The sequence below is a fragment of the Gastrolobium bilobum genome, unplaced genomic scaffold (assembly GCF_033153095.1).
Source record: "Gastrolobium bilobum isolate Gb01-03AN ecotype WA unplaced genomic scaffold, APGP_CSIRO_Gbil_v1 utg7006, whole genome shotgun sequence".
Lineage (NCBI taxonomy): Eukaryota > Viridiplantae > Streptophyta > Magnoliopsida > Fabales > Fabaceae > Gastrolobium > Gastrolobium bilobum.
The window spans coordinates 91,808-108,879 of NW_026897872.1; the positions used below are offsets into that span (position 1 = coordinate 91,808).

A 17,072-nucleotide genomic window follows, 5' to 3' on the forward strand; every position below is an offset into this window, starting at 1 on the left:
ATTTTAAAAAAATTTAAAAAATAAATAAATAAATTAATTTTGGACATTAATGCTTTTCCTATAGCTGGAAAAAGGGTTTTTCTGCAGCATACACAATTTTTTTAGAATATGTTGGCAGATCTTGGTTTTTTTTTTTCTTGAAATGAGTAAATTCCATTTTTGTGTGTCTGCTGCAAAATTTTATTTTTGCGATAACAGCAGAGATAGTGCACCCTGAATTTTGATGGCACAATTAGTAAACTAATTGTATCCCAGCAATGGATTGAAGCTCAAAGGATTTTTATTTAATTATTAGACGAAATAATTTATAGTCGGTGACAAAAACCTTTGCATTCTATATTATAAAGGGAGTTAGTCTCATTTAATATAAATAAATAGATGTGACTGAAAATCTTTGGGGAAAAAAAAACGCAGAAGATAAGTTGGATAGCAATCTAGAAGATTCTTTGTTGCTGAGAATTATGAAGTGACACAACACAAAAGATGTATTCAGCCACATCTTATTCACCTTTTTATTATAAAAAAAAGGAAATTACATATCGGTATTTCATATAAAATATCTTTAATAATTTTCGTAGTTGTTTGCTTAAATATTTTTTGGATTTAACATCTCTCATGTTATAAGAGATAATTTTATTTTTTGTATATTTAAAAATATACGAGGTTCGTGTTTTATTGTTTTTTCTTTTCTTTTCATATGGCCCCATATAAGTTCTATATACTTTTATGTATGAGTAAGAAATAATTTTATTTCTTGAGAAACATTAATTCCATATTTCTTAATAAAGAAAAATTCGATGCACCTTTTATTTTCTCCTGGTTTTACTTTTAAATATTGGTCAGAAGGACATATTTTTATTTCCCTATTTCTCCTGGCACACTCTGTGGCGTTAATATTTTTCGAAGCACTAAAAATGGGCAAGAAAATAAATAAATAAATAAAAACTGATGAAAGGAAGACAGCCAGACCCCGGGACACGTTGTATGTTTTTTTTAACAAAGTTTCTAGTATATTAATTGAGAAAAATATGTGTAATTTTAAATGACACAAATTATGTCATTTCATAGAAAAAAAAAAAAAGACTTATACTCTCTTTTTTTGTCTTTATTTTTTTTATTCGAACATATATCTTTATGTGTATAAAATGATACAATTTATATAATTTAAAATAACACATACACTTTTTCCATATTAATTTGTGTGCCACGGACCCTTATCCTACGTAGACAAATGGTAAACTTGGTAGTTCAGAAAAGTACTGTGGCTTCCCCTCCTCTCATAATAAGCAAAGCCAAAGTTTATTTATGCAGACGACTTAGCTCCATAACCGTAATTTCGTCCACTCATTTCTCATCATACCCACTTCATATTTTCCTATTAAATTTTTTAAATATAATAAATTAAAACATAGAGAAATCAGGGAGAAAAAAAAAAAAACTGCCACTTCCCTTTAGAGAAGCTGCTCTGTATATTAACTATTAGGCTCCTCTTGTTATTTTCTATCTTCAGGTAACGTGAGTTTGATTTCATTTGCTGGCATATTTTATTGAATTGTCACCGTGCAGCTATATGACTAATTGACAATCTGTTGCTCCTACTTAGTTTCTGGTAACTCTTTTTTCTAAATTTCTTTTTTTGATCGATCAAGAAAGAAAATATGATTAGCTCAAAGTTACTATAATGCAGTGAATCCAGTTATGATTTGAGTTTTGCAGATAATACTATGAGGATAAAGAAAAAATGGTTATTGAGCATTTTGTTAGAATGTGCAGGGGTAATTTGAGCATGTTTCTGATCACATGAATATGAATATCTAATCTCTTATGCTGTTATTTTTGCTTTTATATGCTTTCTAATGGTAAATGAATCACACCACTTTCATGTTGTCTGCGTCAAAATTGCTTCACTCAATGAAGAATGTGCGGGAATAAGTTGGTGTTATTGTTTTGGTGTGCAGCGGCAACAGAAGGTATACTGAAAAAGCAGAACCAGAATTAGAATCAGATCAGAGATGTCTTCCATAGTGAAAGGCATACTCATAAGAACCACACCAGATGTCTGCAACAATAATAGACTTTTCAATGGAAACAAGTATTCAAAGCACAACGATCTTCTAGCAGTTGGGAGAAGAAGCACAAGACTGCAGTGGCAGGAGTTGCAGTTGCGCCTTATATCAAACTCAAACCGGTTCACAACATGGAAGGTTAGGAGATCATTTCAGCCTGCAATAAGAGGCCAAGCCATTCTAACCCCAGCAACACCACCCACCACCAAAAAGGTGCACACATTCATTGCCAAACACCCTTCCTTATCTTGCTTTTCAGTTTCTTGCCCAATTTTTATTTTTTAAGATATCAATATCCTTACAAACTAGAAAATAACAATTGGCAAAAGTCATTTACTTTTTGTGAGACTTACCTAAAGCAAGATTGACAGTTTTATCAGATTCCTTTGCTGTTTATAATTTCTTTACTGCTCAACACAAGAAAATATATGTCGATTTTTTGTATATTGTATTTACTTTTTTATGTTGTTTATAAAATATAAATGCATACAGAAAATTTAGATAAATTGGAACGATTACTCAATTGAGAGAATGTGAATCATAAGAAGGAATCACACTAGAACACTAAACATTAAATTAAAACGTGTAATCTTTTGAATCATAAGGTAAGAAACACTAAACGCACACAAAATAGTTAGATTTTGTGTTGAGTCTTAAATCATTGTACTGTACAAACAGACATAGGGATCAAATGCATTTTTGAGAATGAAAGGAAATATAGCATTGCTCTTCTAAGAATGAAGGTATATCTTTTGTTTAATTATACATTAAATTAAGTTTATGTCGAATTTCGACTATCATCTCACTTCATAAATTTCACCTTAACTATATAACAATTCGAGGTTAAACCACAGTCGGCCACTAAAATTTGAAAATTCTGAGAATTATATAATTCTTTCAGACAATATAACCATCTACTTACTTGTTATAGTACTATGTTCTAATGCGCTGCTACTTCCCCACAAATATTGTTGTATCTTTTAAAAGTTATCATAACAATTAAATATGATATTAACATTTTGAAATATGATTACTTCGTTCCTTAAATATGACACGAGCTTGTTTTTATAGCGAATATTTGTGCTTGCATGGCTAAACTTGGGTCATGAGATTTTCGTAAAAGCGTTAAATCTGTAATGTTGAGTTGTGGACAAGACACCCTAATTTGAGTTTCAAGCTTGTTCCGGTACCACAAAAATGTCCAGCGGACTATAAAATCTAATGTGAGGCCCAAAGTTTAATAAGGCTGAAGTTGGTCCGCGTCAACGAAGAATATTCAAGTGGACCCAAAAAAAAAAAAGAGAAAGAAAATTCTAAAAGAGATTTTCAACTTAAAATTCTACTTTTTTAATCAACTAGAAATCAAATAATAAAAAACTTCAATTATTATATTATACTTAAATCTAATAAATTATTTTGTTTATCAACTTGCTCTAAGCATTTCCTTTTTTTGGGGCCTTGTCAAAAGAGTTTACTGTGGTAGTTGTAATGTCATTTCAGTTAAAAGAATGAAAATATTTAAACTAAATATCATTTTCGGTGCTCATCAAATTTTTATGACGCCCATTTTAGTCCTTAGTAAATAAAGGGCCTATTCGTGGTCTCTAAGAAATTTAAAGTGGACTCATTTTAGTTCTTTCGAGGGACTAATGTGGGTTTTTTTTGAATTTGTGAAGAACTACAATTTCAATTAAATGGATCCATTTTGAATTTATTAGGAACACGAATAACCTTTTTATTTGCTAGGAATTAAAGCAGGCATCATGGAATTTGACGAGGATAAAAAATGATACAGTTTTTTGTCTTAGTAAATTTCACTATATCCGCTTTAGTCTCTAGCAAATAGAAAGAATATTCTTCGTCCTAATAAATTCAAAATGAATCCATTTAGTTGAAATCGTAGTCCCTCATGTAACACCCCGTTCTAGAACCGGTTTGTTAACATCGCATTATGATATTAAGCGCAGTTACAATCACATGGGTTCAATTAAAATCCGGATAAATTTTTCATTTTAAAACGTACCGAACGTATAATACCCATTTTCGTGATCATAACCATATTACTTTGCGGAATCAGATAAACCAAGCTTAACATCATGTTCTTATTCCATTTTTAAAACATTAATTTACTTCTTATTTATTTCCCAACTTCTACTATATTGTAGATCTCTTCGTTAGCTACGCGTGGTTTCAAACCGCTCCTCATTTGGAGCTCTGTAGCTCAAGTTATGACAATTTTACTAACTCAGGTGTATGCTGAAAAACTACGCGGGTAGGGCGCTTAAGCGCTCTCCAGGGCGCTTAAGCGCCCACAGACAGAGGGAATTTACATTATTTAGCCACCAAGGGCGCTTAAGCTCGCTCCAGGGCGCTTAAGCGCGCTACTTGGGCGCTTAAGCCCCCATTTTGGGCGCTAAAGCCCCAGGCGGCAGAAAGCTTTTGGTCTTCACAGGTGCATCAGGGCGCTTAAGCCCCCTGAGCAGGCTTAAGCCTCCATTTGCAGGCTTAAGCCCCCTCTTCTGGGCAATTTCCTATACTCATATTTTTCATGCATCTTTCTTGGGGAATCAATCCTACACATTTTACAACCTATTTAACAAGCTTGTGATATCCCTATATCATTGCTTAACTCTCATCCTCTCATCATTGATTTAACGGAAATTGGGCAGCATAATCTTTGTTTTTTCAACGTTTCCCAACTTAGCACAAGGTACCTAATTGACTTTCCAGCTCAACATATCCAATACATAAAAATACATTCATGCATTTAACTTACAGTAAGCATCATACACAAATATCTTCATTACTTACAATATTATATCATGTCTTAATTACAAATCTCATATACATGCCAAAGGACTTAGCTACAAAATGAACATGATCAAAGCAAGTAACCATGTATCAGATACCCATTACTACTACAATGATCATGCACTAAGTCCTCCAAAATACATCATGTGGCATCAAAATATACATATAGCAATGCTAAATGGCATGCAACTCAACATGTCCAGCTATCAGGTACAGTCTACTCACGCTTCTTGCCTCGATCAACCTCACCTCTATCAGTACCTGAAATGATGCCCCACAACACGGGGTGAGATATACGAATATATCACAGTAAACCAGAGGTCCTTGGAGATCACTCCACCCTAAGGTTCACTTTGATGTACACATAATCATAATAGCTTAACACATTCTTATCCACAAGCATCACATGGACTTCCAAGAGAGATCCACTATGGGCTGTTTCTCTTAGGCTCTTACCACATGGAGATCCACATAGGGCTGTTTCCAAGGGAAGTCCTTTCCTCAATCTATTCCAAGAGAGATCCTCAAAGGGCTGTTTCTCTTAGGGTCTTACCACATGGAGATCCACCTAGGGCTGTTTCCAAGGGAAGTTCTTTCCTCAATCTAGGAACCTCTAAGAGGGATCCACATAGGGCTGTTCCTCTTAGGCTCTAACCACATGGAGATCCACATAGGGCTGTTTCCAAGGGAAGTCCTTTCCTCAATCTAGGAACCTCCAAGAGGGATCCACATAGGGCTGTTCCTCTTAGGCTCTAACCACATGGAGATCCACATAGGGCTGTTTCCAAGGGAAGTTCCTACCAATCATCCTCATCATAATACTATCACTCATAACCTCAATCACAATCCTCAACCATTACCTCATTCATTATTGCTACTTCTATAATCATTCCTCAATTACTCTTAAACAATCAAACATCAACCAATAATCATCAATCAATCATAACATGTATCAATGCATGAATCAATGCATGAGCATACAATCACTATCATAATTACATATCACATCTCATAAACCATTTCTCCTCAACGGAGTATGGTGGAACACTCAATGGGATCAACCACAAGGTCCAAAGGTTTACCTTGCTCTTTGAGCTTTCCTCAATTGCACACAACCCCAAGGGTTGGTCACTCCACTTGGTCCTCTTGCCTCAATCCTATCAACACAAGGAATACAATCAAACAATGCTAACAATGCAAGGAAATCCATAGTTCCAAGCCTAGATTTCTCCAAACATCAAAGCATACTAAAATAACACTATAAACTCATTTCTACCGATTAAATGTCATTCCTAGCATTTTTCACAACATACTCTAAGCCTCATTCTTCCTTGAACATAGCCAATCTACTCAACATTTCATAAAAACCCTAAAACACTATTCATTAAACCCTAACCATGAAATTTTCCAAGAAAACAAGGTTCAAGGGTTAAAATCTTACCACCAATGGTCACACAACCAAGGATTGATGGCTCCTCAAGCTCCAATGGAGGTTGAAGCTCCCAAAACCCCAAATTCTCACAAAGGGGCGGAACTTTGAGAGGAAAAATCTCACAACACAACACTCCCCACTAAGAACCAAGCTTGGATTATGAAAGAGGGGAAGATTTAAAGTGATTTAGGCTTTTGAATCACCCAAAACGGTTAAGGTTTCCTCCCTCCTCTCTCTCTTCTTCTCTCTTCCTTTCTTCTTCTTCTTCTTCTGTGTGCTTCTCTCTCTGGCTCGACGGAAATGGGGTGGGAAATGGGGCTCTTTTGGTGTCTTAGTCACTTAACATAGGTTAAGTGACTTTAAGCGGGTATTGGTTCGTCTATCTATTCAACTCCATTAATTACCAAACTTTACCCAAAAGTCTGGAATATTTTTCTAGGAATGTTTCTAATTTTATTTTTATATTTTGGGTACTTTTGTCTACACCCATTTATACCCCTTAATTTTCACTGAGTACACTTTTTAACTCCAAGTGACTCAGATTCATTTAATTAAGCCTTATACTTAATTTTACTCACTAAAATATGCTTAATTATTTAATTAAAATTAATCAATTAAATGCTTAAGTTTGGGGTATTATACCTCACAAATTCAAAAAAAACTAACGTTAGTCCTTTCAGAAAGATTAAAATGGATCCACTTAATTTTGTAAAGAACACGAGTCCATTTTATTTGCAGAAGAATGAAAAAGGTATTTACACTTTATTTATTTATTTTGTGTGTGTGTGGTTGTGAACCTTCACTTCTCACATTCTTTAACGCCAGGTCTAAGAGTGGTGTCTAACCATGATTCATACAAGCATTTTCACTAACATTTTTATTTAGTTGAAATGAAAGTCTTCTCTGCTTTTTTTTTTAAACAGCGGGTATTCACTTTTGGCAAAGGTCGAAGTGAAGGAAACAAAGCCATGAAGTCTTTGGTAAGCAATCTTTATCTTTACCCAATAAGTTTTTTTTTAAAAAAATAAAATAAACTAACATGGAAACGCAAATTGATCTCTCTCAGTCATGTTCTTGTTCATTAGTAGTTTTATTGATACAACACTTACACATGTTATGTTAAGCAAAACAAGGTTGTCTGCTCTTCATGCAACGGCTACTTTTTCCCTTTGAACTGATGAAAAACTGCATGTGTTAATTATAGTTGGGAGGAAAGGGGGCCAACCTGGCAGAAATGGCAACCATTGGCTTATCTGTGCCTCCTGGACTCACTGTATCAACAGAAGCATGTCAAGAATATCAACAGAATGGGAAGAAGATACCAGATGACTTGTGGGAGGAGATACTTGAAGGCCTGCATTTTGTGGAGAATGAAATGGGGGCCTCTCTTGGGAATCCTTCAAAACCTCTCCTCCTTTCCGTGCGCTCTGGTGCTGCGGTACGAGACTTTTTGTATTTTGGTTTTGTTTTGTTTTTTTCTATGTCCTTGTTGAGTGCCTCAACCTAGGATCATTTTTGGAGTCACCTTTGGTAAGTAAGGTACATATAAAAGGCCTGCATGAAAATGGTAATAAGGTATATATAGGAAGAACAGGAATGCAATTGTTAAGTGAGAAAATTTTATGTATATGTAGAGAGGTAGAGGTCATGGTATACTATTTATTTATTTTGACATTGCCATTAGTTTCCAATGATGGAACAATCATACAAGAAAAATGTACTTCTATTGTAGCATTGATTCAGTTCAATTTAGGATTTCAATCCAAGGTTCTTAGCTGCGATGTTCTTGATTGAAATAATCCTATGGTTTATCCCAAAAAATAATAATAATAATTAGTAGTCTTTTCTTTTAATGTTCATAATAATATAAATTAAGCTGTAAGCTATAAAATTGATTTGTTCTGGTTGTTGAAATATTATACTGTATTTATAGGTGTACTTTGATTTAAATTTGATTCCTATTGTGGTGTATTTAACATGTTTATAGCATAAGCTTACCTGTCTCCTCCACATTTACAAGATTTCCATGCCTGGAATGATGGACACAGTTCTCAACCTTGGATTGAATGATGAAGTGGTTGCTGGTTTAGCTGCAAAAAGTGGAGAGCGGTTTGCTTATGATTCTTATAGACGTTTCTTAGACATGTTTGGAGGTGTTGTAAGTGGTTCTTTTACACCCCATGCATCAAATCTCTTTCTGCTTGCTTATTTTTGCTGGTTGGCAACATTTGTTCTAACTGTTCTTTTATGTTATATTGAGGTAATGGACATTCCACACTCATTGTTTGAGGAGAAGCTAGAAAAACTAAAGAATACGAAAGGCGTTAAACTTGACACTGATCTAACAGCCTCTGATCTCAAAGATTTGGTTGAGCAGTACAAGAATGTCTACCTTGAAGCTAAGGGAGAAAAGTTTCCCTCAGGTGCTGAATGCAACACCACCAACATCTTCACGTTTTGTTGTTATACATTCTCATCATCCTAGCCATTAATACATCCCCACTCTCTTTACTATATTATTTATAAGGAAATTTTTTTTTTTGCTCATCTTCCTTATTGATTTAACAATTGCAGATCCAAAGAAGCAGCTAGAGTTAGCTGTTAAAGCTGTTTTTAATTCTTGGGATAGCCCAAGGGCTATTAAGTATCGGAACATTAATCAGATAATTGGGCTAAAGGGAACTGCCGTAAACATTCAATCCATGGTGTTTGGTAACATGGGGAATACTTCAGGAACTGGTGTCTTGTTCACTAGAAATCCAAGCACAGGGGAAAAGAAGCTTTACGGGGAATTTTTGATTAATGCTCAGGTTACATGTGATTTAGTAGTTATTTTACTTTCATGCCATAATCATCTCTATAGTCTGCGGAGGTTAGAAACTACTCTTGGTGCTGATGTTTCTAAAAAGCGCTATGTTGTTTTTAATAGGGTGAGGATGTAGTTGCTGGAATCAGGACACCTGAAGATTTGGAGACCATGAAAACTTGCATGCCTGAAGCTTATGAGGAACTTGAGGAGAACTGTGAAATTCTAGAGAAACATTACAAGGATATGATGGTAAAATTTCAATCCTTGTAGATACTTTTCTTCTTTTATATTGTTTGTATAGATAGAGCGATAGATAATGCTTCTGAAATTGCTATTATATTGTAGGATATTGAGTTCACTGTTCAAGAAAATAGGTTATGGATGTTGCAATGTCGAAGTGGAAAACGCACTGGTAAAGGTGCAGTCAAAATAGCTGTAGATATGGTTAATGAGGGGCTTGTTGATATTCGTTCTGCAATCAAGATGGTAGAGCCACAGCATCTTGATCAGCTTCTCCACCCACAGGTATATACTTTGTTGTAATTACCATTTTCCATGCATGATGTGCCTTCAACTTCCTTTTATAAATAATGCATTCATCAAAACAACTTAAAGCATTAACTAACTTGCACAATTGTATTTGGAAGGATTAACAAAACTAACTCGAGCAAAGAATATAAAAGGCTAGTGATCATAACCATATACATTAAATAGCATTGTTTTGTTGTATGATTTTTATTTTCTTCAAGGTTGAAGTTGTTATATGTTTAATAGAAATGTAAATTTATTTCCATTTATATTTGTCTACTAAATAGATTCAAATGTAAGATGAGTAAGTGTTCTTGACTGCTTTAAGTTTATTTGGTTAGTTTGAGGATCCATCTACTTACAAGGACAAAGTGATTGCCAATGGCTTGCCTGCATCCCCTGGAGCTGCAGTAGGGCAGATTGTGTTCACTGCTGATGATGCTGAAGAATGGCATGCACAAGGAAAGAGTGCCATCTTGGTATTCCTTTTTATTATTAAGCAATCATTTTTCTTATCTCTTCCTTTTTCCCCCTTCTTGATGTAAGCCTAAATCTGGCCTGCCTTAGGTGAAATGCTTATTTGTACAAGACTAGAGTTTTTATGATTATGAAGTATATACTGTCCGCTCATTAGTTTCATGGTTTGGTTGAACAAATCATTCATGAGCAATCATTAAATGCTAATCCACTCATGCATTGTTGAAGGTGAGGACAGAGACAAGTCCAGAGGACGTTGGGGGTATGCATGCAGCTGCTGGAATCTTGACAGCAAGAGGTGGTATGACATCTCATGCTGCTGTTGTGGCCCGTGGATGGGGAAAGTGTTGTGTGTCTGGCTGTTCTGATATCCTTGTAAATGACAATGAGAAGGTAAACTAGGATTTTCCATTTATGTAGCAGCATAGTAGTAAAAAGATCATCATGTTGTCAGTGATTTGGTAAATCTCAATTGATAATGTAGGTGGTTGTAATTGGAGATAGGGTGATAATGGAAGGAGAATGGATCTCACTGAATGGATCCACGGGTGAGGTGATACTGGGAAAGCAGCCACTTTCTCCTCCGGCTCTAAGTGATGATTTAGAAACTTTCATGTCTTGGGCTGATGAAATAAGGCATCTGAAGGTACTGCATATTCTTCATCTGCCGCAGAAGTTGAGTAGAATCAGAACATCTAGTTATTGTTTCCTAGAAATTCTCTCATATTGCTGTTGTCTGTCAGGTTATGGCGAATGCTGACACACCTGAAGATGCAATAACAGCTAGAAAAAATGGTGCCCAAGGGATTGGGCTTTGCAGGACAGAGCACATGGTACAAATAAATATTCAATTCCTTGTTATATGACTGAATGAAAAGTGTGAATACATTATTCTTTTCATACCTATATCTAATATTTTAATTTCCTCAAAATCGGTTGAGTTGTAATTTTACTATAACAAATTTACCGTTGTTCTCCTTTAAAGAAAATGCACTCATGCTGAGCGTAAGAAAAAAAATATCATCCTTATATGCTAAAAATTGAATTAATGGATTTTTTTCCCTTCCTTTTCCAAGTAATCCAAAAGTAAGATCCTTTATCTACAAAAAAAAAAAAGTAAGATCCTGTCTAAGACCTTTAATTTTTTTGCTAGTTTGACACAATAGTGAATGGTATGAGCATGCATAAGCACACACTTGCAATCATGTGCATGACACTTGAAATGAGTATTTTTATTAATTGTCAAAGAGTAGTTACAAATTATAGGAAATAGATCCTCTCATGTCTTGTTCACAGGTCATGTGGAAGATCTTAATTATTCATTCAAAATTCAATGGTTAGAAAATGAGAAAGTGAAAATTATCACTTTAATTGCTCACAGTTGATATGTGAATGAATGACTAAGATCTTCCACGTGACATGATCATATGGAACTAAGACATGAAAGGATGCATTCCCCAAATTATATTGTTTCTTACATGTTTTGGTGTGTTGTAGTTTTTTGCTTCAGACGAGAGGATAAAGGCTGTGAGAATGATGATAATGGCCATTACAACGGAACAAAGAAAAGCTGCATTGGACCTGTTGCTACCTTATCAAAGATCAGATTTTGAGGGGATCTTTCGTGCAATGGATGGTCTCCCAGTTACAATTCGATTGTTAGATCCTCCACTTCATGAATTTCTTCCAGAAGGGGACCTGGAGCAAATTGTCAGTGAGCTAACTTCCGAGATAGGAATGAAAGAAGAAGAAATCTTTTCTAGGATAGAAAAGCTATCAGAAGTGAATCCCATGCTTGGTTTTCGAGGCTGCAGGTTTGTCCCCTTCTTATGATGCTTGTATATACTAATGATTAGTGTTGAAATCAGCAAGTTCATGTTTGGGTGCATACATACATAAAATGTATAATTAATTACACACACACACACACCAAAAATGAAGTAACATGGCCCATAATTAATTTATGGATTGATTAACAGTCCCTCTTATTTGACAATTTAAATTCTGTGAACAGGCTGGGGATATCATACCCAGAACTGACGGAGATGCAGGCCCGTGCAGTCTTTCAGGCTGCTGTTTCAGTGAGTAACCATGGCATTACAGTTCTTCCAGAGATAATGGTTCCACTTATTGGTACACCTCAGGCATGGCCCTTTTTCTTAATTGTTTCTTCACTCCTTGTTTGTCCTTCAATTTGCTTCAAAGTATCATTATGAGGAAAATCTCATCACCATGTTATACTTTGAAACACTGCATTATATTTCCTTTTTCCTCAACAATATGTCCCTTCAGTTTTGGGTTCTGATCTTGATGAAGCCCTTGTAACGTAATTATTATATGATATAAGCCCGGATTTTTTTATTAGCAGGAATTAAGGCATCAAGTGAATTTAATAAGGAATGTTGCCGAGAAAGTATTCTCTGAGATGGGTTCCTCTTTAAGATACAAGGTCGGAACTATGATTGAAGTTCCGAGAGCTGCGTTAGTTGCAGACGAGGTAAAACTTATATCCTTATGTCTTGAAGAATAGCACTTAGACTTTAACACATAATGTTTAAAAGTGTGATAAGGAAAAAAAAGAGAGTCTTATCTCCCATTTAGCTCAGGCTTTAATAAACTTGAAAACTAGAGTGCATTTTCATCCGTAGCACAACAGCTAATAGGATCATTTTGTTCTCTTCTGGTTATTTACACTTCCTAAAGTTATTATTCATTCATACAGATTGCAAAGGAAGCAGAGTTCTTTTCATTTGGAACCAATGACCTTACCCAAATGACATTTGGATACAGTAGAGACGATGTAGGCAAGTTTCTTCCTATATACTTATCCACTGGGATTCTGCAGAGTGATCCATTCGAGGTTAGTTGGCTAACGTTCGTTTGCTTATTATATGAAGGATGATTGCTGAATTTGAATTGTTGAGAATAATTACAGGTACTTGACCAAAAAGGTGTGGGTCAACTCATCAAGATTTGTACAGAAAAGGGTCGTGCTGCTAGACCAAACTTAAAGGTAGGAGTAACTTACCAATAGAAATTTGAACCAACAAAATTTTATTACACATCTTAGCTATTCATTATACCCCATCGAGGTGCTTTTGCACTTAATTTATTAAGTTGATTATCAGGTTGGAATATGTGGAGAGCATGGTGGGGAGCCTTCTTCTGTTGCATTCTTTGCCCAAATTGGACTTGACTATGTTTCATGTTCTCCTTTTAGGTCAGATTTTCAGTTCTTCATTACATGAAAATGAGATATTTGTATTTTCAACTGTCGAACTGAGGGTCTGAGGACTCTTTTGCAGGGTTCCAATCGCTAGGCTTGCAGCAGCTCAAGTTGCAGTTTAAGAAACAATATTATCTGATGATGATATATGAGAGGGTCAACTGCCTCCTGTCCAGGGCATGACTCTCTACAACTGTAAATAATTGGGCTTATAAGCCCATACGCATAAAAAAAAAAAATGGAGGTTTATATGAGGAGATCCGATGAAGGAAGGCTACTAACATATTTATAGAACTGAAAGCAAAGGGAAATTAATAAGGAAATCTTTGCAAATAAAAATAAAAAAAGAGAGAAAACATTGTGTACAAAAATTCATACAATGTTTCTCTTATATTTTGATTGCATAATGTGTCTTCAACTCATGTATTTGTTGTATGAGACATTAGTGTTGACATATAGGTATAGCTTGTCATAAAATAATTGTGTAAAATTCTTGTACATGTTCTATTCTATCACTAATAAAATCTTCGAAAATTTATTCTGTGTATCATCATCATCTTTCCCTTATTTCATCATGTTATCCGAGCATATGTCACTTTCTTTTTTGGCGAAGAGCATATGTCACTTTCATTTGAAATGTAAGTTTGTTGATATTGGGGAAAAAATTAATATATTATTATTTAAATAAAAAATTGTGAATACATAGCATTTCGTAATTAATTTACGGATCTATTGCTGTATTGCACTTAGTTAAAGAAGGAAAGAAACTCAAAAAAAAAAAAAAAAATGAACCTAGAAAGTCCAATTCCAATTGTCCAACTTCAAATAAAGGACCAAAATGACAGAATGGAACCTTTTATATAATTTTTCATTTCCAAACATTTTGTAAACAACATTTCTTTCATTTTTTAATCTATTTTCAATGTTATAGTTTATTAGATAAGAATTAAAAAACTATTGTATAAACCAGGTTTATTTTCAATATTGGACTGGTCCTGAATTGCTCTCATGATCTCATTGTAATTTACTTTTCTCGTATCGATTTTAGTTTTGTTGAAGGTGAAATCAACGCAACTTGAAGATTAGGCCAATTCCTCGATATTGTAATAAAATGAATAAAAGAAAACTAAAACTAAAACTAATTATATTTTTAATAAATATTTCTGAAAAAAATATATTGACATAAAGATATATTTTCGCTTGGCATATTATAATAGTTTAAGTGAACAAGTATTATAATTTATACTTAATTCTTAAAAAAATTATAAATCTTACAATATTTTGTAAATATTGGGTGGGCACGTCGATAACATATCAAATGTAATGGCCCAAACCAATGAAATTTGGGCCGGACTGGAGGTCGAGTTGGGCTTATATAATAATATCAATTTTCAGCGCTGCATTCTCCTCTGTACCGTTTTATTTTGGAGCTCCGAGTCCGAACCCTCCTCGACGCCATAGCCATAGCCATCGTTATTGGCACTTTCTCTTCTCTTATTCGATTCCAGTTCAGTCCGAATAATAGTTGAAAATGGGGTTGGAGAGCTACGTGGTGGTGCACAACATAGCAAAAAGGCACAACGTTGGAACACTTGCTCGAAGTGCAACGGCCTTCGGTGTATCCGAGCTCATCCTCGTTGGCCGTAGAGATTTCAACTCTTTCGGTAACCATGGATCCTCCTCCCACCTCCGCTTTCGACACTTTCATTCCCTCCAAGACGCTCGTCACTTTCTGAAGGACAAAGACTGTGATATTTGTGGAGTTGAAATCACTCACAATGCCATCCCTGTCAATCACCATCCTTTCAATAAAAGCACCGCTTTCCTACTCGGCAACGAGGTTTTTATATTCTCAATTCTCAGTCTTTAGTGTTTTTTTTAGAGTTCTATTTTGTGATTTCTCCCAAACTTTCTCTCTAGGGTACTGGCCTTTCTGCTAAGGAATGTGAGATATGTGACTTTTTCGTTTATATCCCTCAATATGGCTGTGGCACTGCTTCTTTGAATGTTACTGTTGCTGCTTCCATTGTATTGCACCATTTTGGAGGTATTCTATTTCTATTCATGAATTTCGAATACTGCTGTTTACGTAAATTCTAATGTACCATTTAGGGTTAATTGATTTCATATATTCCACCTCAATCCCAAACCTTTTATGCTAACTTGCAGAATGTGTTTGTTTTACTTTTCCTTTGTATCTCTCTAGTTTCTAGCATTATGTATGGCCTGTGTTCTAGTTTTTTTTTGTGTAATTAAATAAGTAGGTTAGTCCTCATCCATAACTGATTTGCTTTGTTCTTAACTTTGAAAACTATTGTGGATTGTATTCTCTGAAGGAAATCTGCATATTTATATTCCTTTGAGCGATTGTTAAGTTTCCTATAGTGATGTTGATGGGTGGAAAAAATAGGGAGTTGCTAGTAAACGAGAAGCCAGAGTTTTTACCTATCAGATCAATAACATTTCTTGAGATGTGTGTGTTAAATTAACATTAAGGGTCGGTCTGGTGTGGGATTAAAAATGGGGTGAAGAATTCATTGGTGTAAGTCCTGATAACTCTCTTAAGAAATGACTGCTTCATCGTACATCCTGTGTGGATTTGGGTTCCCTTTGTTGGGTATGTACCCATTTTTCATTCACCTTTTAAGCTTTTGGAAAAATTATATTCCTTCATTTTTATGGAAGGTTCATTTCAACTATAAACATTTGCTTCTGACAAAGAAATATATAACCTTTTCATCCATACAGCAGGGCAATCAAGTAAATTATCCCAACTGCGTCTTGTTACTTATCCCATCTATCTAGCTCGTATTTAGTATGATATTAATTCCAATTGCTTTTGATGTATTTCAAATACTACTGTAGTTTCTGAACCATTTTTTTGGTCAGTCTGGGCAGGTTTTACAGAGAGATCTCGTGATGGAAATAAATTTGTTGTGGCTGAGAGACCTGTAAAACAGGCTAGACGAAATTATTGCACCGAAGCAGAAGATTCAATCATTGAAGAGCGTAAAGCTAGAAAAGAAAATGCTGCCAATGGTTTCTTTGATGAGACCGAGAGTGGCAATTCATCTTCAAACCTCCTTGACGAATTATTTGTTGATGGTTGATGGTTGATGGAAGGTGTGTGATTAATTGGGGGCTTTGATCAATTAATCATTGAGATTATAAGTTGAGGGCTTGAGTGCTTCAGTTGCGGCAAAAGAGAACCGGCATCTTACCTTAGCTGACGTGGATCGGAGAAAACTTGATATACGTAGCTTGACAAAAAGTGCCATTAGCTGGGAAGGTTTCTACCGTCATTAGGTGTGTATGTTGTAATTTATGGTGTGAGTTTGCTGCAATTGCCACCAGTGACAGGACATAGTTTGAAGTTGTTAAAACCTGTTTTGCTCGGTTTAATTACTCTTGTAACAAGGATCCTGACATTTGTTTTACTGATGATTATTAATTAAAGCAGCGTAAATGATATATTCGTCCTCTTTTCATATTTATATTACTGTCATTCACCTTTCTCTTCCTGCGTTGTTGACTGTCTTGTTTCTGTGAAAATGATCTGTTATACTCGCAGTGGGAAAGAGCAACTAAATGATAGCTTTGTATAATACATCCCAGGAACCAGGATTTCAGTTCAAAAATTACTACTGTTGGGATAGAAGACTAGCAAAATTACAAAAACCAAATAATCTAGACACCTAATCAGAGGTGATCTACTGAAAAAAA

The 17,072-nt window shown here is 35.0% G+C and overlaps 2 protein-coding genes and 1 long non-coding RNA gene across 5 annotated transcripts; 2 read left to right on the forward strand and 1 right to left on the reverse strand.

Annotated features, from left to right (window-relative positions):
* Positions 1–1,384: 1,384 nt before the first annotated feature.
* Positions 1,385–13,873, forward strand: LOC133310996 (pyruvate, phosphate dikinase, chloroplastic). 2 transcript variants are annotated; one of them, XM_061511999.1, is made up of 20 exons: positions 1,385–1,510; positions 1,959–2,279; positions 7,233–7,289; positions 7,514–7,747; positions 8,330–8,467; positions 8,570–8,732; positions 8,884–9,119; positions 9,239–9,367; positions 9,464–9,643; positions 9,988–10,125; positions 10,352–10,516; positions 10,608–10,769; positions 10,867–10,956; positions 11,621–11,937; positions 12,138–12,267; positions 12,492–12,620; positions 12,846–12,983; positions 13,059–13,136; positions 13,252–13,343; positions 13,429–13,873. In XM_061511999.1, exons 2-20 carry the CDS (start codon positions 2,013–2,015, stop codon positions 13,469–13,471), a joined length of 2,886 nt encoding a protein of 961 aa, XP_061367983.1. In that variant the 5' UTR covers positions 1,385–1,510; positions 1,959–2,012; the 3' UTR covers positions 13,472–13,873. The 2 variants fall into 2 exon arrangements, with proteins under 2 accessions (XP_061367983.1, XP_061367982.1); XM_061511998.1 differs by lacking the exon at positions 1,385–1,510 and adding an exon at positions 1,516–1,609.
* Positions 4,948–6,565, reverse strand: LOC133310955 (uncharacterized). Its single transcript, XR_009751510.1, has 3 exons — positions 6,319–6,565; positions 5,960–6,034; positions 4,948–5,138 (listed from the first exon to the last, which is right to left on the reverse strand). It is a non-coding gene; the product is annotated as an uncharacterized LOC133310955 (long non-coding RNA).
* A 911-nt stretch (positions 13,874–14,784) lies between the features above and the next one.
* On the forward strand, positions 14,785–16,786 carry LOC133310989 (uncharacterized). Of its 2 annotated transcripts, none has more exons than XM_061511990.1 (3): positions 14,785–15,189; positions 15,270–15,396; positions 16,239–16,786. In XM_061511990.1, the coding sequence occupies exons 1-3, from the start codon at positions 14,881–14,883 to the stop codon at positions 16,457–16,459; spliced, it is 657 nt and encodes a 218-aa protein (XP_061367974.1). In that variant the 5' UTR covers positions 14,785–14,880; the 3' UTR covers positions 16,460–16,786. The 2 variants fall into 2 exon arrangements, with proteins under 2 accessions (XP_061367974.1, XP_061367975.1); XM_061511991.1 differs by having other exon boundaries at positions 16,248–16,786.
* The last annotated feature ends 286 nt before the right edge of the window (positions 16,787–17,072 follow it).

Bases quoted from the DNA above. Each gene is read 5' to 3' on its own strand.
- LOC133310996 (XM_061511999.1), top strand. From the start codon at position 2,013: ATGTCTTCCATAGTGAAAGGCATACTCATAAGAACCACACCAGATGTC. The intron at 7,748-8,329 runs GTACGAGACTTT...CACATTTACAAG, and splicing joins CCGTGCGCTCTGGTGCTGCG to ATTTCCATGCCTGGAATGAT. The intron at 10,517-10,607 runs GTAAACTAGGAT...TTGATAATGTAG, and splicing joins TTGTAAATGACAATGAGAAG to GTGGTTGTAATTGGAGATAG.
- LOC133310989 (XM_061511990.1), top strand. From the start codon at position 14,881: ATGGGGTTGGAGAGCTACGTGGTGGTGCACAACATAGCAAAAAGGCAC. The intron at 15,190-15,269 runs GTTTTTATATTC...CTTTCTCTCTAG, and splicing joins CTTTCCTACTCGGCAACGAG to GGTACTGGCCTTTCTGCTAA. The intron at 15,397-16,238 runs GTATTCTATTTC...TTTTTTGGTCAG, and splicing joins TGTATTGCACCATTTTGGAG to TCTGGGCAGGTTTTACAGAG.